Source organism: Equus asinus, chromosome 2, assembly GCF_041296235.1.
Source record: "Equus asinus isolate D_3611 breed Donkey chromosome 2, EquAss-T2T_v2, whole genome shotgun sequence".
Taxonomy (NCBI): Eukaryota; Metazoa; Chordata; class Mammalia; order Perissodactyla; family Equidae; genus Equus; species Equus asinus.
Genome location: NC_091791.1, coordinates 123,920,920 through 123,945,405, shown reverse-complemented (window position 1 = coordinate 123,945,405; position 24,486 = coordinate 123,920,920). Strand labels below are relative to the sequence as shown.

At 39.5% G+C, this 24,486-nt stretch overlaps 1 protein-coding gene across 35 annotated transcripts in view; it reads left to right on the top strand.

The window, feature by feature from the left end:
• The window catches only part of SCAPER (S-phase cyclin A associated protein in the ER), a 490,115-nt gene that overhangs the window by 432,268 nt on the left and 33,361 nt on the right, over positions 1 to 24,486 (top strand). For all 35 annotated transcript variants that reach the window (XM_070504430.1, XM_014841435.3, XM_070504422.1 and 32 more), the window contains one exon: positions 16,381 to 16,618. In XM_070504430.1, coding sequence (XP_070360531.1) covers positions 16,381 to 16,618 — 238 coding nt within the window. The remainder of the gene's footprint in view (positions 1 to 16,380; positions 16,619 to 24,486) is intronic.

The following is a 24,486-nucleotide window of genomic DNA, read 5'->3' as shown; positions in this document are numbered from 1 at the left end:
TTTTTCAAGAAGAAAACTATTTGAAACTTATAAAGCCTAGCTGCTTAAAGAAATATCCATCCATATGCAATGTACATAGAATGCAGTGACTATATTCAGAATATTTTAAAGGAGAGAGTTTGTTTTCCAAAAGGAACCTCCTCAACACGTTTTTAGTCTGTTATGCATAGGACCCCTAAGCCCATTTATTCTTTCTTACTGGTACCCAATCCCTCCACTCCCAGTCACATTTCTAGGAAGATTAAGACTGTCTGAGTGTCAAGGAAGCCAAGTATGGCCTGTATTCCGTGTTCCAATTAGTCTCTTCCTTCTAGAAATGCAGACAGAGCCTACCTTCGAGGGATTAGGTGAGAACTAAGGAAGTAGCTGTTTGTAGGTCTGTGAACTAATTAACATTGGGTGGTACCACTCTGCAAAGAGATTGGCAGAAGTAGCAGGGCTCCATCTGGGTCATTGGCACCTGCCAGCTTGGAGATGGCTATGCTGCCCAGCTATTTCCTGTACAGTAGCCAGGCCACTCCCTGGGAGGTATCCTCTCACCTAGGAGACCCCTTCTGACACTGGCTCTTTTGTATACACAGCATTACAAACCTGCCAGCATCGCAAGTCTTTGTCACCTGTACTCTTTCCCTGAATCCAGATGAATATCACACACATAAGCATTTCCATATGTGATACAGTTTGTGGGCTTCAGCTTTCACTTACACACAGATTCACTCACTTGAAATCTGTAGAACTTGAAAGAAACTTAAAGGTCATTCACAGCCACTCATTTTTATAGGGAAGGCAACTGAGCCAAACTAACTTGAATTAGAACCCAAGATTCTTACCTTGGTGCTCCCTCCTACATGCTTGACTTTCTATTATTCAAAATGTGGGAGCATATATTTAATTTTTTTGAAGATTTTCTCAATTACGTATATAGAAAACAGGATCCTCTTCTCTTTAACACACACAGTCATGTCCTTGTCCAGTAGACATTGAGTGAGCATCTGCGCTATGCCAGACACAACACTAAGTACTAAAGACCCTGCCCTCAGGGAACCCAGAGTCTGGTGTGGAGTCAGGCTTGTAAACTAATAACTATCCTAATAGCTGCAGCAGGAGAGCATGTGCACAGAGAAGGAAGTAAAGCAGTCCCAGAGGAGGTCAAGAAGGGCTTCAATGGACTAAATCTTAAAGGATCCAGGACAACAAGTGGAGGGATGAATACAGTTGAGAAATGATATAGCAGATATTATTGGTGCCTTTGGCCCACCTGCCAACTACTTCCTGTATTTCTCTGCCTGAGGATATTCTCTGGACAAGTAGCTGTTTGTTAGAAGTGCAAAAGAGTTAACACCCCCAGGAGTGACCCTCCAACAAAAAATGAGTGGATAATATCCCAGCTCTGCTAACCCTCTGTGGGACAATCCTGAAATGTGTTCTGTACAGTCTCTCAGAGAGAACCCACTAGTAATTAATTCATTAATACATCCTTGATTGGCTTTTCTCCCTTCCCCCTTTCCCTTCTCCACTTCTTCACAAATAAACTACTTGCACCTGTATCGTTATTTCAGAGTCTGCTTTGAGGGTAACCCCAAACCAAGAGATATGGATATACAAGACATTGTCTCATGTTCAGTTTGATGTAGCTGTACAATAGGGTGACTGTGAGGAGTGGCAGGAGATGACGTATTAAAGGAGCTCCATAAGTGTTAGCTCTTGGAAGGCAGAAAGGGAGACAAGAGTTTGATGTGTTACACTAGAGTTGTGGAAAGCCGTGAAAATTGTTTAAGAGAGAGTAACAGGATCAGATTTCTGTCACAGAGTAATCACTCCTGGAAAGTGGAGAAGTGACTGGAATGGCATGAGCCTAGAGGCAGAAAAAATAGTAGAGAGGCTCTTGCATCTTCTAAGTAAGAAATGTTGGACGCCTATGGGGACAAGGGAAATAGAGAGGAGCAAATACATTAAGAGGAGACAGAGTAAATGTAAGGGAGATGGCATAGAGTTTGGTGACAAGGAGGTAAAAGGATGGGAGGAATCTAGAATGACTCCCAGGTTTCTGACTTGAAATTTTTGAGTGGTAGATGGTATAGTCTCCAAATTAGGGAATATAAGCAATTTTCCATAGAGGAAATGTGAGTTTGGTCCTATACATGCCTAAGGGTTATCCAAGTAGACCAAAGTCTATATATATATCAAAAACCATAGTGTGTATATATATAAAATGAAGTATAATTGTTTCCATGTACATATACAGTTGGATTTTAAATAAATCAATGATTAACTTATGGTGGTTTTTAAGAATTCTTAATCCATTTTTTCCCAATATAATTTTCTTCTCCAACCTCAGTTGCTCAGCAAATTTCTGTTAGTAGGCCTTCCTATAAAGGCAGATTATTCTAGAAAAAAACGTTGAGGTGGTTTCCTGGCTTAATTTACCTAGGAAATTCTTACCAGTATCAGAATTAGCAGTATCTTAGCTGCTTCTCTGAAAGAAATGAGGAAAAGTGACCCCTGATTGCTGTTCTTCTTTGCATTCTTCAGTCTTCCAGCATTTCCTGAAAACCACCAAACCACAAGAATACAGACAGTTTTTTCTACCTCTTCAGATTTAGTTTACCTCTAATATTTACAGACCATTTCATACTACTTCCCATTTCTTTGTGGAAATTCTATTTCTAAACTATAAACTACAATGACCTGTTGAAAGCACTTTGTTACATGTGTTAAATAGAGTTTCTGTGCAAGGTCACATCTGTGTCTGGGGAGAAAGGTAGTGTGGTTATTGTTATATTGGAGTAATTCACATAATGCCTGTTTGGGCTACCAGGAGAAGCCAGCCAGAGCCAGAGAGTCAGGAAGACTTGTCCTCAAAGCCCTTTTGTGACCAGCAGGAATAAAAGACAAAGAGGCGAGAGAGGCCTTCAAAAATTGCCTCTTGTGAGCTGGCAGACCCTGAGATAATTAAGTACACTAATTGATAGCACAGGGCTTTGAGTAAACACTTTGCAGGCTGCCAGTGGCCTGGCCTTTGTGATGGTGATTACAGCCGGTCTGCCTTTGAGATACTCTCCTATTGTGCCTTTAATCTTCTAATTTTTACCTAAGTTTTCTGAAAGACAATTTGGGTGTCAGAATTTTTGTTGTTAATCTTAGCTTCCACGTTGGGGACAAAAGCACTAACTGATGATTTTTGTACCAGGCTTGGTTTTGAACAATTAACTTGCATTTCTTTAAGTAAAAATTGAAATTGTAATCTTTGGTGAAAGGATTAATTTTATGTTAGGATTACTCCAGAATTTTAATAAGGGAATTGTTCACAGACTATAATTCTTAATCACAAACCAAATTCAACAAAGTGTAATAGGACTTTCAGAAGTGCCTATTTTTTTGGCCTTTACTGCTACCAGTTTTCTGTTCTTGGTACTACAAGAAGTAAAAAGAAAAGGATAGTTTTCAGATCTCAGGGCAACAACTCAACTGCCATAATTGGCTGTGGCTCACTGAGGCCCTCTTAAGGTGCTGGTTTCTTAGCTGAACTAATAGGATCAAAACAGTAATGAGTGATTATAAATTGCAACCAACACAGGCCTTTCACTTAATCAGAAATCATTTACCAGATTCATAATTGTACTAGGCACTATAGCAAGAGGGCCAGGAAGCAGTGGGTCCACAGTAAAAGAATTTACAATTCTTATGAATGCACAGAAGAAAGAGAGGAGCTTGTAAAACCTAGCTAATTATGATTGGCTGAAGATGACTATTCTGAATTTTAGAATATTTTTACACAGAAAGAACTGTGTTATTATATGTATTTGTGGTTTTCATTTTCATATCCATAAACTGTACTAACAAAATGAGTACTGGCCAAGATCCCTGAAAACCTGTGTCCTAAAAAGATAAGAATGATTTGTAATTTAGCCCATTAATTACGTGGATATAAATGAGTGCTTCTCAACTGTTTAAGGGTGCTTGAAAACCATTTGTTCAAGCAAAGGTAAACTTTAACTCTGCCTGCGTGAATTATTCATTCATTCATTAAACAAATATTTATGTAGCACTTGTTCTGTGCTGGGCCCTGTGCTAGGCTTGGGAGAAAGCAGAAATGACTCAGACATCAATTGTGTTGTCAAGGACTTGTAAGCTAATAGAGGAAAGAAGATGCATATACAAATATCCGTGGTGTAAGCCGGAGAGTGATACAGAGGAGAGAAGATAAGACACAAAAAGCACTTAGCAGACTGCTTGGTACATAGTAAATGCTTACTAAATATTGGTTACTATTATCACATCATCATCGATGAAGCTCATAGGAGGGAAAGATCACTCTTATTTGTAGGAATTAGCTGTTTTCTAGAGCAACTAAAACATAACATGGGCCTTGAAGGATAGGAAGAGTTGGAACATTTAGAGTTGAGAAAAAGGTAGACCAAGAAAATATGAAGAATATATAGAGTACTTTCACTGGATTTTGAGATGTATGTAGTGGTGATTTTAGTACCCCCCAGATTGTTATGAGGGTCAAATGAGATCATAAATGTAAAATTACTATGTGAACCACATAAATGATTTGCTGAGATGTGATGGTGGTAGTGGTGTCATTAAAAGCCTTTGATCAGGGAAGTGACATACTGAGAACCATATTTTGGGCACATTAATCAGGTATCATGTGAAGAATGTACTAGAGGGGAGGTAGAAAGTGGAAAGAATCATTAACAGTCATCTTGGCAAGAGAGAAAAGGAATGGAAAAGAAGAATTTTTTAAATCCTCTCATAGTCTCTCTTTTTGTGTATGGTATCACCGGTCTTCCAGGCATCAGGCTCTAAACATCATCATCTCTATTCCATCTCTCTTCCTTTTACCCCAGATCTAATATGCTGTCACAGTCTGTTGACTGGAAGGAACCTTACAGTCACCTTAATCCAGTCTTCCATTCAGGTTTTGATCTTTTCAGTAACCTAATCCAGCCTGTATTTGAATATCTCCATTGACAGGGAACTCATTACTTACTAAGGGAGCCTATTCTGTCATTAATCAGTTTTATTGCCTGAAAAGTCTCTCTTTATACCAAACTCTAATCTGTCTCCCTACTGTTACCTCATCCTACTTGCTCCTTGGCAGCATACAGACTATTCTGACTTGACTCTTCTCCCTGAACTTCACTGGTCTCATCCTACCATAGAGTCTCCTTTGCTTTTCTTCTCCTTGTTCCAGTTACTATGATGATGTAACAAATTACCCCAAAACTTAGTGATGTAAAAAAACAATCTGTTAATCTCTCAGATTCTGTGTGTCAGGAATTCTGTCAAGAAACAGAGAGAATGGCTTATCTTTGTTCCACAGTGTCTGGGCCTCAGTTGAAAGACTTGAGGCTGGAGGTTGGAATCATCTGAGTGCTTGTTGACACATGTCTGTGGTTCATGCTCACTGTTAGCTGGGAACCTTTCCATGTGGTCTCTCTACTGAGGCTGATTTGGGCTTCTTGATAGCTTGATGGCAGGCTCCAAGAAGGAACATCCCGACAAGTAAGAGAGCCAGGTGGAGACCATATCACCTTCTATGACCTAGCCTCAGAAGTCATGCGGCATCACTTCCACTGAATTCTGTTTGTTAAGGCAATCACAAAATCCCACCCAGCTTTAAAGGGAGGAGAAATAGACTTTACCTCTTCATGGGAAATATAAAGGTTCTAGAAGAGTATACTGGACAGAAATATTGCTATGGTTATGTTTGAAAAATAGAATCTGCCACATTCCAACCTACCCTAAACATAAATGTGTTCCCAATATCCTGTTATCTGTCTTTTATTTTCTCTGCAGTCTCATATTTGATACTGTCATCCTGTCTCTTGGCATCATCTCTGTTGGCTCTCAAATCTTTTCTTGTCATTAGCCACTGTCCTTGGACAGCAGACTTGCTGGTATTGGGAGATAGGGAATGAACTAAATGAAATAGGGCTAAGCAAGTGGAACAAAAGGAAGTGACACTTGTTGAGCACCTTTTATGTGCCCAGGGTAAGTGCTCCTCATAAGTTATCTCCCAGCAATCCTGCCAAAGGAGCATACCAGCCTCTAGGCTGATAAGGAAGGATGACCGTCTGCATCCTTCAGGTCTGGGAAGTGAGAGCATACAGGAGCAGGAACCTCTGGGCTGTCTCTATATTCACAACTGGGCAAATGCTAGTAATGAGATTCCTGAAAGATTCCTCCTAATGTGGAACATGGATAAAGAGAACAGATTAGTGGTTACAGAGGAGAAGGGGGTAGAAGGGTAGGCAAAAGGAGTAAAGGGGCACATACATCTGGTGACGGATAGAAACTAGACTATTGGGGGGGGCCAGCCCGGTGTTGTAGGTTAAGTTCATGTGCTCCACTTCGGTGGCCTAGGGTTCACAGGTTCAGATCCTGGGCGTGGACCTATACACGGCTCATCAAGCCATGCTGTGGCAGCGTCCTACATACAAAATAGAGGAAGATTGGCACAGATGTTAGCTCAGGGACAATCTTCCTCAAGCAAAAAGAGGAAGACTGGCAAAGGATGTTAGCTCAGGGCCAGTCTTCCTCACACACACACAAAACATAGATTATTGGTGGCGAGCACAATGTAGTTTATACAGAAACTGATATATACACAAAGTTATAAATCATTATGACCTCAATAAAATAATTTTTTTAAAAGATACATCCCAGGTGGTAATAAAGCATTATGTTGACTTACAGGGACAGAAAGACAACCACTTCATTGCTATAGTTCCAATTGTGTGTCCACTCTGTGCTAGGCACTATGCCAGAGAAAGGGAGCTGTCTGAGCCCTAGCCCGCAGTGCCAAAGTTTAGGGGCAGCTTCACTGACTTACTACTCCCAGAGGGGATAGGGTATAATGAAGGAAGACTGTCAGTACAGGTGCAGGCTCACCAGCCTTAGGGCAACAGAGTATGTCCAGGATACACTTGCAGTTGGATTCTCACTGGCTCTACGACTTTGAGGGGCAGGATCTCAAGAGGAAAACCCTGTGTAGTGTTGTGTTGAAAAGCAGAGATTTAGGAGTCAGAAAAATGTGGATGCCATTTCTCCTCTCCTAGTTCTGTGACCAGTGGGCAGATTCCTTAGCTTTTGAAAGCCTGTTTCCTCACATTATAAAAGTGAATTTGATTATTCTTCCCTCACAGGATTGAACAGGGTATGGGCAAATGAAGACTAACACCTCTGTCACCCTGACCTGTTGCCTAAGGTGCTATTTTTAATATATATTTATTATACCCAACTTGGTTCCAAAAAGATTTGAGATGGCTTACAGAGTATATACGTTTTTTATTTTTAAAAAGATGAAAACATTAGAAAAAAAGAAAATATGTAGGAAAAAGTAAGTCAAGGCTTAGAAGTAAGTAAAATTAAGGCAGAAACTACATTCATAACAAGGCCCTGATAGATATTTCTTCTTCGAATTCCTTCTGGCAACTTCTACCAGAAACTTGTATTTAATATGTTAGATTCTAAGCTAATTGGCTTTCATCAAAACATGGCTCTTCCTCCTATTTTATTCTACTCATGATTCTAGCCATCTGATCAGATTTTAAGAGACAAAACCATAGTTATCTATTAAGTTCTGTCACCCAGAATCCCAATCCAGTCCTTTCCAATTCAATCAAAGGGGTGCTTGCCTCAGGAATATGAGATGGCACCTGCCATTTATACCTCTTACTTGATATTTGTCTACTCCTAGTTTACTGGTTCCCTTGTCCTGTGTATATGTTTTATGTCTTCAAATGAAAAGATTCTGTAAGGAAAGAGACTAAATATCCTAGCAGCTCCCTCTCAGGTACCTAGCGTCAGGCTAGAAACAAAATAAGAACCCAGGAAATAGCTGTTGATTGGCAGAGTTAGCAGATACCAGTGTGTACCATTGACCTAAATGAGGACTGAAAAAGGATGAAATTTATAGAAATGGCTGTTAAATCCTATTTTTAGATTATAAGAACTAACTGCATATGTTTAGGATGGGAAGAAAGTGAGTGACAGGGATCTGAAATATAACTTTCAACGATAAGGGAGGAAAAAGACTTAGCAAATTACCTGCCTACCAGTTCAAGTAAGGAAACAGTGTTGCTTGATTCCCAATGAATACACTTCAATTTTGACTGAAGTGACAGGAGTACAATGTACACAACCAGAAAGATTTAGTCCTGTTCCACCACAGTACACTACTCTAGAAGTAGTAATTACAGTAGCACTTCTAGAGTACTACATTCAGTGAGGAGATTGAATCAGTAATTTAAAATCTTCAAACAAAGAAAAGCACTGGACCTAATGGCTTCAGTGGTGAATTCTACCAAAGTTTAAAGAAGAACTAACACCAGTCCTTCTCAAACCTTTCCAAACAATTGAAGAAGAGACAACACTTCCTAACTGGTTCTGAGGCCATCATTACCCTGATATCAAAGCCAAAGACACTACAAGAGAGAAGATTACAGACCAATATCCCTTATGAACAATGATGTAAAAATCCTCAACAAAATACTAGCAGACTGAATTCAACAGCATACTAAAAGGATTATACCCCATAATCAAGTGGGATTTATTCCTGGAATGCAAGAATGATTCAGTATATGAACATCAATCAGTATATTAGGTCACAGTAACAGAATGAAAGAAAAAAACACATGATCATCTCAATACAGAAAAAGTATTTGACAGAATTCAACACCCTTTCATGATAAAAACACTCAACAAACTAGGAATAGAAGGAAATTACCTCCACATAATAAAAGCCATATCTGAAAAACCCACAGGGAGTATCATGCTCAATGGTGAAAGAATGAAAGCTTTTGCTCTCAAGAACAAGGAAAGGATGCCCACTTCCACCACTTCTATTCAACATTACTGGAAGTTATAGCCAAAGCAATTAGTCAAGAAAAAGAAATAAAAGTCATCTAAATTGGAAAGGGAGAAGTAAAATTATCTCTGTTCACAGATGATGGGATCTTATACAGGCATACCTTGTTTAATTGCACTTTGCTTTGTTGCTCTTCACAGATATTGCATTTTTTCCAAGACTCTCCAGCAGCAAAAAGATTATGACTTTCTGAAGGCTCAGAAGATGGTTAGCATTTCTTAGCAATAAAGTATATATATTCTACTGGGGAGGGTTCATCCTGAGCTAACATCTGTTGCCAATCTTCCTCTCTCTCTTTTTTTTTTTTTCCCTTCCCAAAGCCCCAGTAATAGTTGTATGTTCTAGTTGTAAGTCCTTCTAGTTCTTCTATATGAGCTGCCGCGACGCATGGCTACTGCCAGACAAGTGGTGTCGTTCCGTGCTCAGGAACCAGACCCACGCCACTGAAGCAGAGTGTGCCAAATTTTAACCACTAGGCCATCAGGCCTAGTGTATTTTTTAATTAAAGTCTGTACTTTTTTTTAAGACATTTTGCAATTGCATGCTTACTAGACTACAGTATAGTGTAAACATAACTTTTATATGCACTGGGAAACCAAAAAATTTATGTGACTCACTTTACTGCAATATTTGCTTTATTGCAGTGGTCTGGAGCCAAACCCAAAATATCTCTGAAGTATGCCTGTATGTAGAAAACCCTAAAGATTCCACAAAAAAACTGTTAAAACTAATAAATGAATTCAACAAAGTAACAGAATACAAAGTTAACTCACAAAAATCAGTTGCATTTCTATACATTAACAATGAATAGTCTGAAAAGGAAATTATGAAAACAATTCCATTTACAATAGCATCAAAAAGAATAAATTACTTAGGAATTAACCTCACCAAGAAGGTGAAGTTACATGTACAATGAAAAGTACAAAACATTGCCTAAAGAAACAAAAGAAGGCATAAGGGCCAGCCCAGGGGCACAAAGGTTAAGTGCGCACATTCCAATTCAGTGGCCCGGGATTTGTCAGTTTGGATCCCGGGTGCGGACATGGCACCTCTTGGCACGCCATGCTGTGGTAGGCATCCCACAGGTAAAGTAGAGGAAGATGGGCACGGATGTTAGCTCAGGGCCAGTCTTCCTCAGTGAAAAGAGGAGGATTGGCAGCAGTTAGCTCAGGGCTAATCTTCCTCAAAAAAAAAAAAAAAAAGGCATAAATAAGTGGAAACACACCACATGTTCATGGATTGGAAGACATTATTGTTAAGATGTCATTACTACCCAAAGCAATCTATAGATTTCTTGCAATCCTTATCAAAATCCCAAGGACTTTTTTTGCAGAAATAGAAAAACCCATAGTAAAATTCATATGGAATTTCAAGAGACCTCAAATAACCAAAATAATCTTGAAAAAGAAGAACAAAGCTGGAAGACTAACACTTCCTGGTTCAAAACTTCCTACAAAGCTACAGTAATCAAAATAGTGTGGTAATGGCATAAAGACAGACGTATGTAACAATGGAATAGAATAGAGAGCCCAGAAATAAACCCTCACATATATGGTCAAATGATTTTTGACAAGGGTGCCAAGACCATTGAATCGGAAAGGACAGTCTCTTCAACAAATGGTGCTAGGGAAAGTGGATATCCACAAGCAAAAGAATGAAGCTGGACACTTACTTAACACCATAACTCAAAAGGGATCAAAGACCTAAATGTAAAACCTAAAACTATTAAAATTTTAGAGGAAAACATAGGGCAAAAGCTTCACAACATTGGATTTGGCAGTGATTTCTTGGATATGACACTAGGCACAGGCAGTAAAAAACAAGTAGACAAATTGGACTGCATGAAAATTTTTTTAATTTGTGCATCCAAAGGTAATATCAACAGAGAAGAGAAGCAACCCAGAGAATGGGAGAAAATATTTGCAAATCATACATCTGATAAGGGATTAATATCCAGAAACTATGAAAATCTTCTAAAACAACAACAAAAATACAACCCCATTAAAACATGAGCAAAGGACTTGAATAGGTATTTCCCCAAAGAATATATACAAATGGCCTATAAGCCCATGAAAAGATACTCAACATCATTGATCGTGGGGAAATGCAAATCAAAACTACAATGAGAGGGGCTGGCCCAGTGGCATAGTGGTTAAGTTCACATGCTCTGCTTCCATGGCCCAGGGTTCGCGGGTTCAGATCCTGAGCATGGACCTACACACAGCTCATCAAGCCATGCTGTGGCAGCATCCCACATAGAAAAGATAGAGGAAGATTGGCACAGATGTTAGCTCAGCAAACAAAAGCAAAAACCTACAACGAGATACCACTTCACACCCATTAAGATGACTGCTACTTAAAAAATAGAAAATAACAAGTGTTGGTGAAGAATTGGAGAAATCAGAATACTTGTGCATTGGCGGTGGGAATGTAAAATGGTACAACTGCTGTGGAAAACATTATGGCAGTTCCTCAAAAAAAGAAAAATAGAATTACCATATGGTCCAGCAATTCCACTTCTGGGTATACCCAAAAGAATTGAAAACAAAGTTTCAAAGACATATCTGCACACCCATATCAGCATTATTCACAATAACTAAACTGTAGAAACAACCCAAGTGTCCATTAGTGGATGAATGGATAAACAAAATGTGGTATATACATACAATGGAATATTACTTAGCCTTAAAAAGGAAGGAAATTGTGACACATGCTACAACATGGATGAACCTTGAGGACATTATGCTAATTGAAATAAATCAGTCACAAAAAAGTAAATACTGTATGATGATTCCACTTATATGAGGTATTTAGTCAAAATCATAGAGACAAAGTAGAATGGTGGTTGCTGAGGGGGAGGGAGGAATGAGGAATTATTGTTTAATGAGTATAGAGTTTCAGTTTTACATGATAAAAGAGTTATGGACATGATTGGTGATGATTACACAACTTTATGAATATATTTAATACCACTGAACTGTACACTTAAAAAGAGTTAAGATGGTAAGTTTTATATTATGTGTATTTTACCACAATAAAAAAGGGGGGGGGGGAATAATGCCCCTGAGAAAGATACCTAAACCTTAATCCCCAGAACCTATAAACATGTTACCTGACATGGCAAAAGAGATTTTGCAGAAATGATTAAGGATCTTGAGATGGGAAGAGTATCCTGGATTATTCAGGTGGGCCCAATGTAATCACAAAGGTCCCTGTAAGTGAAAGAAGGGAGCAGCTAAGTCAGCATTAGAGAGGGATTTGAAGATGCTACACTGCTGGCTTTGAAGATGGAGGAAGGGGCCACAAACCAAGAAATGCCATCATACTTGAGAAGCTGTAAAAGGCAAGGAAACAAATTTTCCCCAGCCTCCAGAGGGAACACAGCTCTGGTGACACCTTGATTTTAGCCTAGCAAAACCTATTTTGGATTTCTGACCCCCACAACTATAAGAGAATAATTTTGTGTTGTTTTGAGCAACTAGCTTGTGATAATTTATTCCAGCAGCGATAGGAAATGATATACTCACCTGCCCCTATTAAACTGTAACCTCCTCTAGGACAGGTCCTCCTTGACTTTGCACATCACAGGTGGTCAGTCTTCCTGAAGCACAGGTACTTTGGCTTTTTAAATAGAGAGTGTCTGACAGATCATCATGCCCCTGTGCTCCCCACAAAACCTGATGAGTGATAAGACTGGATGCAGATCAGCTGTCCCAGAATATCCCAGTACGTAAGAGCCCACAGCTGGAATACCTCTAAGAAATAATTTACTTCTCCTTGAACAGTGAAGTTCACATCCATCACTGGGAAAGATAATAATTTAATCCCACTCACTCCCAACACTAGACCTTTGAGTGGAGTTCTCTGGGTTCTGGGGCTAAAATGGGAGGTTCTCACAAGATGCCTTAGGGATTCCAGAACTAAAAGAGTGAACAAAACCAAATCCAAGAAGCTAGGAGAGCAGTCTAGAAGATCACCATCACTTAAAGAAGATGAGAGTGGATGTTACCAAGCCAGAAATCTGGGGACCAGGGAGACAAGAGCAAACAAGCCAAGAAAAAACAGGTGAAATGGGGCTGCAGGGTCTGGAACTGTCACAGCTGCTTTTTTGGGCCAACTAAGGACTGGTACATAAGTGGTCTAAAATAGCAAAGATGGAAGGGCTTACACAAATCATTGCTCTTTTTTTGCCCAGTTATACTCTCCTTTAAGGCAAAGTAGGGTTTTCAGATACTGTGCAGGAGTATTGATGGCCCAGTTATAGTTTTTCCTAATTGAATCTAACTTTTAATGGACAGAAATGAATATAAAACTAAGATCTCTAGTCCTAGAAACCAAACAAAAACACTTTAAAATCTGGTAAAATTGCAAAGATCTCAGAGTGTTATATACAAAATTTCAGATATGATTTTTCATATCTTCTGTGTATTTTTAGAAGAAAGCTATAACCCATGCCTGATATGAATAAGGCCTTTTACTTTTTTATTATAAACACTTAGACTTAAAATGATTATAACTGACAGTTAAAACCAACAGGAGCTGGTAGCCTGTTCATGGACAAATTATCTGTATTTCAGACTAAATCAAAAGTAAACATTTTGTAAAGTCCGCTTCAGGTCTGCATTAGTCCTGTGGAAGCCAAATGCAGCAGACAAGCCCTCTCCCCACCCCTCTGCCCCATATACTCTATGGGCTCACCTCTTTTCCATGAAGCAATATTATATACATTTTGAATTATTTCCACATCTGAGTTCTTGAATGCTTATTTAATTGATTTTTCTGAATCAAGATTTTTATTTCATCAGGAGAATATTTCAAAAGACCCTGGAATGTGTTGTTTTGTAATCTATGATTATTATTTTCCTAAATATTGGAGTGGGGTAGAGAAAGGAGGAACTATTTTGCTTTCACTTACTTTTTCTTTTTTTGCATTTATTCTTTTGAGTAATATTAATTGCAGTGAGTTCATGTCATTTAATAAATGCGTAGAAAGATTAAGTATTATAAAGTGTTTTAAATGATAAAGCTATATTCCTGAATATCTATATTTGAATATGCTGATAATCAGTTTAAAAACAACACAGGCAGTAGTGGGTGAAGTCAGCATTCTGAATCACAAAGCAGTAAAACTGTTATCACCAGCAATGATGTCACTCATCCCCAAGGTTCTGCAAGCCTATTAGAAATTAGCTTTAGGGAGAAATGTCTTCTGACTTGTCAGTGGTTCTGAAAGGCAGTCAGTGTTAAACAAACACAGACCTCTTTTTGGAACCTATATAATAAACTCAGACACATTAATCTGCACTCACGTCTCTAGTCAGAGCCTGACCTCTAACTCTTATGGCTATAATGGAAGGAAGGAAGGAAGGGCCAACTGACATTAGCTAACAGAGTTTGTATAAAGGTTCAGATGCACCTATGAGCAAATAAATATCATATCTTAACTTTTTGCTTTTATTGAGTGCCATGACACAAAAAAGTGTCTATCCATGAGGATACGAGATTACGTTATAGTCTCTTTGTACTTTGTTTAACAGAGTTCAGTTAATCCCAAAATTTGACTTAAGAGAAAGCATGGAGAGAAAAGAGACCAATTTCTGTTTGCCTGGATGTTTTGGTCCTTGGACAAAGCACTGCCCTTAAAGAGTCAGAAGTCCTTGGCGGTACCCCTGCCTTTGCCACTGACAAATTTATATGACCTAAAACATCTCATCTAATCTCTCTAGGTCTCAGTTGCTTCATGTGTGCAATGAGGAGAACAAAACCTTCTCTACCAATTATGAAAAACTAAGAATGAGATGTGGTGCAAATGTGAATGTACTTAGCAGATCCTGCCATATAAATGAGATGACAGTATTTCATAAGAGAGCTGCTTTCTTGAGAAGAGAATAAGGTATACAATGTCATCTCGCATTCTTAGCAATATGAAAAATAGTGCACATTCAGGAGATAAACACTTACCATGGTTATGAATAAAATTCTATATTGATACAACTAGCAATTTAAATGAATAAAATAATCCCTTTGGAAAAAATAAGTTATGAATTAGAAAACTAGACAAGACGCTAGAAACTTGCCAGCCAGCACTTCCAAATTCTTATTTAATTAGTGGTGTTTTTTGAGTGCTTCTAGGCAAGTTAATGAGATAAGCATAGATCTTTTAATACCTCTCTCTTATTCCAGATTCCAGCTGAAAGGAATGACAACAAGAAACAAAAAAAAGGAGAAAACTTGTATTAGTGTTAAAAATAGGGAAGGGTATCATCCCATGCCAGAAACATAAAAGACACTGCTGCTCAGTATTGTGCAGATCATGCTAGATTAAAGGAAGACACTAAGCAAGGACTTGTAACTTCCCTTCCTGAGAAAGAGGTGTGTCCCGTGAAGGAGGGCTACTGGCCCACTTGGAACAGCTCTGAGACCTGAGGATTGTCTAGTGGTTAGAGCAAGTGGCTACAGCAGCTGTAGACCTTACATCTTCTCAGATTCAAACCCAGTGGAGAAAAAGTGAAGGCTTCTTTCTAAGTATTTCAGCAAAAGAATCTCCCTCCATTCCATTAGCTCTGACTGTGACATGTGCCATCCCTGAACCATGCTGAATAGCCAGAGAAATAAAATGTAAGCTTACCTTAGGCCTGCACACCCTTGAGCCAGAGTGCATAGGGAGGAGGCCCCAGCTGAAGTACTCTGGCCATGAGAAAGGGAGTGTGGTTCCTCAGAGAGAAGTCTGGGTGCAGCTTCTAGGGACAAAGGGTGAATGAATGCTTGGCAGCCACATTTACTAAAACTGCAGCCTCTTGATCACTAGATAGATGCTTCATGTATACGTGAGTTCAGGAGTGAAGTGGATTTAGCAAACCCTTGCTGACTTTACTATTGATTTTAGGAATTCTTTTGCCACTGCCATTGCTTCTTGCTCATCCATAGCACCGCCTGCCACAGTTGCTAAGCTGACTTCATGGTGATTTGTATGAAGCTAATCCAGTACTTGCTTGTTCTGGGAAATCTGGCGCCACAACCTGTCCTGCCACTACTCCTTGTTGGAACTGTGCCTTCTAAAGCAGTGAAAGTGTCTCTCTGCCACAGTACACCAACGCACTACTAGGTTTTTGAGGCCTCATGCTTTCCTGGTAGCTGCCTCCCCTGAGATTTCCTTTGTGTATCTAGAAAGGAAGCTATGGTGTTTTTGATCTCTGAGTCTGTGGACTCTGTCTAGTTTGCCCAGACCTACAATCTAAGCAGAGCAGGGCGACCTAGGCTGCAAAGGGCTCATTTGGCACTGCTGCAGCAGCCTTGTCTCTCAAGGGGAGAAAAGGACAAGACACAGTGCACTTGTGTGGCGGAGGGCTGCATTTATTCCTTGAGGTTTCTTCTTACGTTATTACACAACTCAGATGATTTGCTTTTAATGGTCTGCTTGTCTTGTTCCATTTGACCTATAAAAATGCTAACATCCTTTAAATAGATTTCTCTTAAAGAATTGCATGTTTCTTTGTCAGGTCATACAGCATATTTGACAATAATCGCCAGGATCCCACAGGACTGACAGCTGCTCTTCAGGCCACAGACATGGCTGGAGTTCTGCACATGCTCTATTGTGTCCTCTTCCACGGCACCGTCTCGGACCCCAGCACTGCCAGTCCCAAGGAGAGTTACGCTCAGAACACAATCCAAGTGGCCGTTCAGAGTTTACGTTTCTTCAACAGCTTTGCAGCTCTTGATCTGCCTGCTTTTCAGGTACCAAGCATCAGTTAGGGTTAGTGTTAACCAACCGAGAGTTAATGTTTAGTGTAGATATGATGTGAGATTCTTCTCCTGCATTGGGGCATAAGGAATAAACTGCAATAAAGGAAATTATAATACATACCAGTTTTTAAGCTACTATCTTCTGGGAACTGTATTAGATGCGCTACATATGCTTTATCATTTATTCTCATGACAACCCCTGCAAGATATTGTTATATGCATTTTACAGATGGAAATGCTGGCAGTTAAATAATTTGCCCAAGGTTGAGCCAGGACTGGTACCCATGATTCTCTAACTCCAAAGTCTATGCCACTCTGTTGCTTATAAACCTTCTGTCTTGATTCTTTAGAGAAAGGCGTTATCATCCCATCAACTTTTAAATATTAAGGAAAGTAATGGTTTTGTGTATAAACAGAACCAACATTAGATAAATTGTTTTGAATGATATGACTTTCTATGGATGATTTAACTGATTTGTGTCCAGTGTAAAGTGCATGTTAAATGTGCAAACCCCTATAAATTAAGTTTTTATAGCTAAGGAAAGAAAAATTGCTTTATGCTGTAACACCAGATTGTCAGCTTAGAAACAGATTTTTTTCAAGTAGGAAATTTAATTTTCAAAAACACTGAATCTTTGGAACAGAGAAAGCCCCAAGGAGTAGACTTTCTCTTTCAGTTTATTAACTGTCAAGTGATTTCATTAAAAAAGGAACAAACTTGGCATATAATGAACCCATAATTTAGATGAATTGCTTTGCTCAGAGTGAAAAGGGTTAGAGAGATACAAATGTATGAAAATGGTGGTCTTTGGCTATTCTGAGTTGGAAGAAATGCTCCTGTTTTGTAGCTGATGACAAATGTGCAATTCTTGTCTTCCTGTCATTCTGTTCACAATAGGAAATTAGTGAGTAAGTTGTATCATTGAATTCAATATCTTTCAACTAGGGTTAGTTTATCCATGACAAGAACAGAAAGCTCTTTCTTAGAGAAAATGCTTTTCAGTTTCCAAAGCAATTGAACTAGCCTTAGGTGGTAACTATACAGTATGTAAACTTTTGAGAGTTTAAAGCCACCTAAAATAGGAGATATCTGCTTCAGAAAATGTCAGTAGTTCTTGCCTCTGCGTTAAACATAACTTCTCTACTTCATGAAGACCCAAGCCCATTGTGTTCCATCGGGAAACAGCTTGGAAATCAGGAGATGCTAATTTTATGTCCTCAGAATATGGAGACCAGTCTTCTACCCATCAGCTAGGCCCAACTAGAATGATTTCCTTGTTACCAGGGATTATGAATAGCAAATATCTAAACACTGTCTCTTAGCTTCTAGTTTCATGGGTCTTCTGACCCGGATTTGTACTGCTGTGGAGTACTCCACATCATAAACAAGCATCTATATTAAGTCAGCCATTCCATCAGTTACTCTGAGTGTCAGGGAGCCCCAGGTCGCTGCTCTCCACCCACCCCTCCTGTGAGCTCTTGTCCTGTGCAGCCTCACTCCAAAGGAGCACCACTAAACTCCAACCAGCCCTGCTCCCTAGTGGCCTTTAGGCACAATGGCCAATAATGTTAGAAAAATCAAAAGCTTATCTCTGGAGCCCTTTATGCCAAACTAAGATAAAAACCAAGATTTTTTTCTCTCCAGCTCTTTGCCATATCCAGCCTGAAATGTATCCCCTACTTGAGCCACTTTTGCCAAAAACAGCAGGAAAAACACCAGGGTGACTCAGAAGTGTTCAAGCGATTCTTAGAATCAAATGCCCTGCCTCCCAAGTGGAATGTTCTTTCTTAGCTGGTTCTTAACAGTTCTCCAGTACCTTTCCTTCTTTCTTCTTTGTTTTTTAGCAACTCCATATTTCTCTTAATTCTTTCCTTCCTGTTTTTTCTTCTTTTTTTGTCTCTGTTCTGCCTTTCCTGTCTTATTTTATTTTAGTCAATTTTGCCATCACTGTTTCTCATTCTCTTCTCAGGTGTTGTTCCCAGGTACTCTTTTACCCTTAACCAGTGCGTGGGCTAGGAAAGCCTACAAGGACCTTCCTCCTGGCTGCCATCCTTATGGTGCCCAGGGTCCTGTACATGTTTTTCTCTTACTCCTCATCAGCATGTGTGGGGATCCGAATGCCCAGAATTTCTAGCATTGAGGCCTTTAATACATCTACCTATGATGACCTTATTGTTTCAGTTACTTTTATGCATTTAAAAAACAAACAAACTGGGGAGTGACATCAGCATCGTGGTGGAATGAGCTCTTCCCTTGGACTCTCCCTTCTAAAATACAAGCAAAAGGACATTCAAACACCAACCGAAGACACCCACACGACACAGGAGATGTCTGGGAGACCCATGCAGCCATACTTCTGAAGGTGGTGGTAAGGCTGGATCCTCTGGAAGGAGGTGAAGCTGCTCGGCAGGAGCTCCGCAGAGAGAGAGGGGCCAACTAGGGGAGGTGAGCAGCTGAGGAGAGACGCTGCATTCCCGCCCAGCCCTCCAGCCCCATGCTTCAGCCCCATGCTCACCAGGAGAGTGGTACAGTGAGAGAGGGGCCGGCTAGGAAAGGGGCACGGCTGGAGAGAGGCAGTCCATTCCCACCTGGCACTCCAACCCCGCACTCCAGCCCTACATTCGCCGGGAGAGTGTCATAGTGAGAGAGACAGGCCAGCTGGAGGAGGGGCACAGCTGGGGAGAGGCGCCCCATTCCTGCCCAGTGCTCCAGCCCTGCACTCCTGTCCCGCGCTCCTGTCCCATGTCTGCCAGGAGAGTGGTGCAGTGACGGGGCCGGCTGGAGGAGGACCACAGCTGGGGAGAGACACTCTGTTCCTGCCCAGCACTCCAGCTCTGCACTCCAGCCACATGAATGTTGGGACCACCGCACAGAGAGAGAAGCAGTGGCAGGTGGAGGCCCGTGAGTGCCCAGAGCACCACGCAGACAGAGAGGCAGCAGTTGGGGGAGGCATGCAGGTATAAGAAAGTGCTTCTTACCCCACCTGGCACTCCAGTCCTGCTATCACCCAGAGCTCCACACAGAGTGAGAAGAGTAGGCTGGGAGAAGCACAGGGGAAGGAGAGCACCCCTTCCCCTGCCCAGTGTTCCAGATCTGCCATCAGCCAGAGCACTGCACAGTGAGAAAAGCAGCCAGTGGCTGGAGCTGGGGAGCCCCAGACCGTGCTGGGCCCAGAATACACAGTGCCTGATCCTCACCCAGTGGAGGCACATGGTAGCAGCGGCCAGATAATAACGCCACTCAGAGGCAAATTTCACACCATAAAGCAGTATGAGAAAGTGTATTAAATCTCCAGACCAGAAGGAAAATGACAAGTACCCAGAAACCAACCCTGAAGACACAGAAATCCATAACCTAAATGACAAATAATTCAAAATAGCTATCATTAAAAAACTCAACAAGTTACAAGAAAACACAGAAAGACAAATTAACGAATTCAAGAGCTTCCTCACAAAAGAGATTGAAACTTTAAAGAAGAACCAAGCAGAATAGTTGGAGATGAAAAACACAATGAATAGTATTAAAAAACATCTGGACTCCCTAAACAATAAAACTGACAATATGGAAGACCAAATTAGCAATTTAGAAGACAATGCTATAGAAATGCTTCAGATGGAGGAGAAGAGAGAACTAAGACAAAAAAGAAATGAAGAAGCTCTCAGAGAAATATCTGACTCAGTTAGGAAGTACAACATAAGGATTATAGGTATTCCAGATGGGGAAGAGAAGGAGAATGGAGCAGAAAGCTTGCTCAAAGAAATAATAGCAGAGAATTTCCCAAACCTGGGGAAGGAGATGGAAATCCACATGAAAGAGGCTACCAGAACTCCCAACTGTGTTAATGTAAAAAGACCTACTGCAAGGCATATACTAGTAAAGCTGGCAAAAGTCAACGACAAAGAAAAAATATTAAGGGCAGCAAAGCAGAAGAAAACTTACAAAGGAACCCCTGTCAGGCTTTCAGCGGATTTCTCAGCAGAAACCTTAAAGGCTAGGAGAGCGTGGAACAATATATTCAAAATCCTGAAAGACAAAACTTCCAGCCAAGACCACTCTATCCAGCAAAAATCTCCTTCAGATATGATGGAGAAATAAAAACTTTCCCAGATAAACAAAAGCTAAGGGAGTTCATCACCACAAGACCCCCACTACAAGAAATCCTCAAGAAGGCCCTCATACCTGAAAGGAAAAAAAAAAAAAAACCAGGAAAGGGGCTACAAAGCTGTGAGCAAGGAGATGAATAGGTAGGCAATAATCAGAAAATGGCAGCTCTCTATCAGATCAGGTTGGTAAACACTTAATTCTTACATCAAGGATAAAGAAAAGGAAAACACCAAAATAAAAATAATCTCATCATTTTAACCATAAACTCACAACACAAGATGGAATAAGATATGACAAAAATAACTTACAAGGCGCAGAGGAAAGGGACGGAATCAGTATAGTCTAAGGAAATAAGAGGCAATCAGAAAATGGACTACCTCATCTTCAAGACTTTTTATACAAACCTGATGGTAACCACTAAACAATAATTAGAACAGAGACATATACAATAAACAAGGAGAAAATAAAGAAAACCAACATGGAAAACTACCTAATCAAATCAGTAGCCCAATATACATGGGACAAGAAACAAAGGATACAGAAGAACCAGAAATTGTGCGATAAGATGGCAGTATTAAGCCCTCATATATCGATAATCACTCTGAATGTAAATGGACTGAATTCTCCAATCAAAAGACACAGAGTGGCAGGATGGATTAAAGAACAAGACCCAACAATATGCTGTCTCCAGGAAACACATCTCAGATCTAAAGATAAACATAGGCTCAGAGTGAAGGGATGGAAGACAATACTCCAAGCTAATGGCAAACAAAACAAAGCAGATATTGCTTTACTTATATCAGACAAAGTAGACTTCAAGATAAAACAGGTAAAGAGAGACATAGAGGGGCAGTATATAATAATCAAAGGGACTCTCCTCCAAAAAAACATAACACTTATAAACATATATGCACCCAACACAGGAGCACCAAAGTACATAAAGCAACTATTAACAAACCTATGAGAAGATATTACTAACAACACAATAATAGTAGGGGACCTCAAAACCCCACTTAGTTCAATGGATAAATCATCCAGACAAAAGGTCAACAAGGAGATAGTGGAATTAAACAAGAAACTGAACCAGATGAACCTATTAGATATATAGAGAGCATTCCATCCAAAAACAGCAGAACATACATCCTTCTCAAGCGTGCATGGAACATTCTCAAGGACAGACCATTTATTGGGAAACAAGGCAAACCTCAATAAATTTAAGAAGATTGAAATCATATCTACTATCTTCTCTAACCATGATGCTATGATCTAGAAATCAACTACAAGAAAAAAGCAGGGAAAGGAACAAAAATGTGGAGACTAAACAACATGCTACTGTACAACTAATGGGTCGTCCAAGAAATAAAAGGAGAAATCAAAAAATATTTGGAGACAAATGAAAATGAAAGCACACCATACCAACTCATATGGGATGCAGCAAAAGCGGTCCTAAGAGGGCAATTTATACCAATACAGGCCCATGTGAACAAACAAGAAAAGCTCAAATAAACAATCTTAAACCAAACCTAACAGAATTAGAAAAATAAGAACAAAAACCAAAACTCAGCAGAAGGAGGGAAATAATAAAAATTAGAGCAGAAATAAATGAAATTGAAACAAAAAAAGACTGTAAAAAGGATCAATGAAACAAGGAGCTGTTTCTTTGAGAAGATAAACAAAATTGACAAACCCTTAGCCAGACTCACTAAGAAAAACAAGCGAAGGCTCAAATAAATAAAATTAGAAAGGAAAGAGTAGAAATTACAGTGTATACCACACAAATACAAAAAATTATAAGAGAATATTATGAAAAATTGTATGCCAACAAACTGGACAATCTAGAAGAAATGGATAAAATTCTTAGACTCTTACAACCTCCCAAGACTGAATCAAGAAGAAATAGAGAATCTGAATAGACCAATCACAAGTAAAGAGATTGAAACAGTTATCAAAAACCTCCCCCAAAATAAAAGTCCAGGACCAGATGGCTTCTCAGGAGAATTCTACCAAACATTTCAAAGAAGATTTATTACCTATTCTTCTCTAACTATTCCACAAAACTGAGGAAGACGGAAATATTCCTAACACATTGTGTGAGGCCAACATCACCCTGATACCAAAGCCAGATAAGGACAACACAAAGAACGAAAATTACAGGCCAATATTGCTGATGAACACAGATGCAAAAATCCTGAACAAAATATTGGCTAACCAGATACAGCAATACATTAAAGAGACCATACACCATGATCAAGTAAGATTCATACCAGGGACACAGGGATGATTCAACATCCGCAAATCAATCAATGTGATACACTACATTAACAAAATGAGGAAGAAAAACCACATCATAATTTCCATAGATGCAGAGAAAGCATTTGACAAGATTCAACATCCATTCATGATAAAAACTCTCAATAAAATGGGTATAGAAGGAAAGTACCTCAACATGATAAAGGCCGTATATGAGAAACCCACTGCCAATATCATACTCAGTGGGGAAAAACTGAAAGCTATCCCTCTGAGAACAGGAACAGGACAAGAGTGCCCACTCTCACCACTCTAATTGAACATAGTACTAGAGGTTTTGGCCAGAGCAATTAGGCAAGAAAAGCAAATAAAAAGAATCCAAATAGGCACTGAAGAAGTGAAACTCTCACTGTTTGCAGATGACATGATTTTATATATAGAAGACCCTAAAGAATCCACTGGAAAACTATTAGAAATAATCAGCAACTCCAGCAAAGTTGTAGGGTACAAAGTTAACTGACAAAAATTAGTAGCATTTCTGTACTCAAATAAACAAACTAACAGAACAAGAACTCAAGAACACAATCCCATTTACAATCACAACAAAAGAATAAAATACCTAGGAAAGACTTATACAAAGAAAACTATAAGACATTACTGAAAGAAATCAATAATGACATAAAGAAATGGAAAGATATTCCATGCACATGGATTGGAAGAATAAACATAGTTAAAATGTCCATACTACCCAAAGGAATCTACAGATTCAGTGCAATCCCAATCAGAGTCCCAATGACATTCTTCACAGAAATAGAGCAGAGAATCCTAAAATTCATATGGGGCAAGAAAAGACCCCAAATAGCCAAAGCAATCCTGAAAAACAAGAACAAAGCTGGTGGCATTGCAATCCCTGACTTCAAAATATATGACAAAGCTATACTAATCAAAACAGCATGGTACAGGTACAACAACAGACACATAGATCAATGGAACAGAATTGAAAGCCCAGAAATAAAACCACACATCTATGGACAGCTAATCTTTGACAAAGGAGCCAAGAACATACACTGAAGAAAAGAAAGCCTCTTCAATAAATGGTGCTGGGAAAACTGGACAGCCACATGCAAAAGAATGAAAGTAGACCATTATCGTTTCCCATGCACAAAAATAGACTCAAAATGGACAAAATAATTGAAGGTAAGACCTGAAACCATAAAACTTCTGGAAGAAAATATAGGCAGTACACTCTTTGACATCAGACTTAAAAGAATCTTTTCGAATACCATGTCTACTCAGACAGGGGAAACAAAAGAAAAAATGAACAAGTGGGACTTCATCAGACTAAAAAGCTTCTGGAAGGCAAAGGAAACCAAGATCAAAATGAAAAAACAACCCACCAACTGGGAGAAAATATTTGTAAATCATATATCCAATAAGGGGTTAATCTCCATAATATATAAAGAACTCATACCACTGAACTACAGAAAAATAACCCAATCAAAAAGTG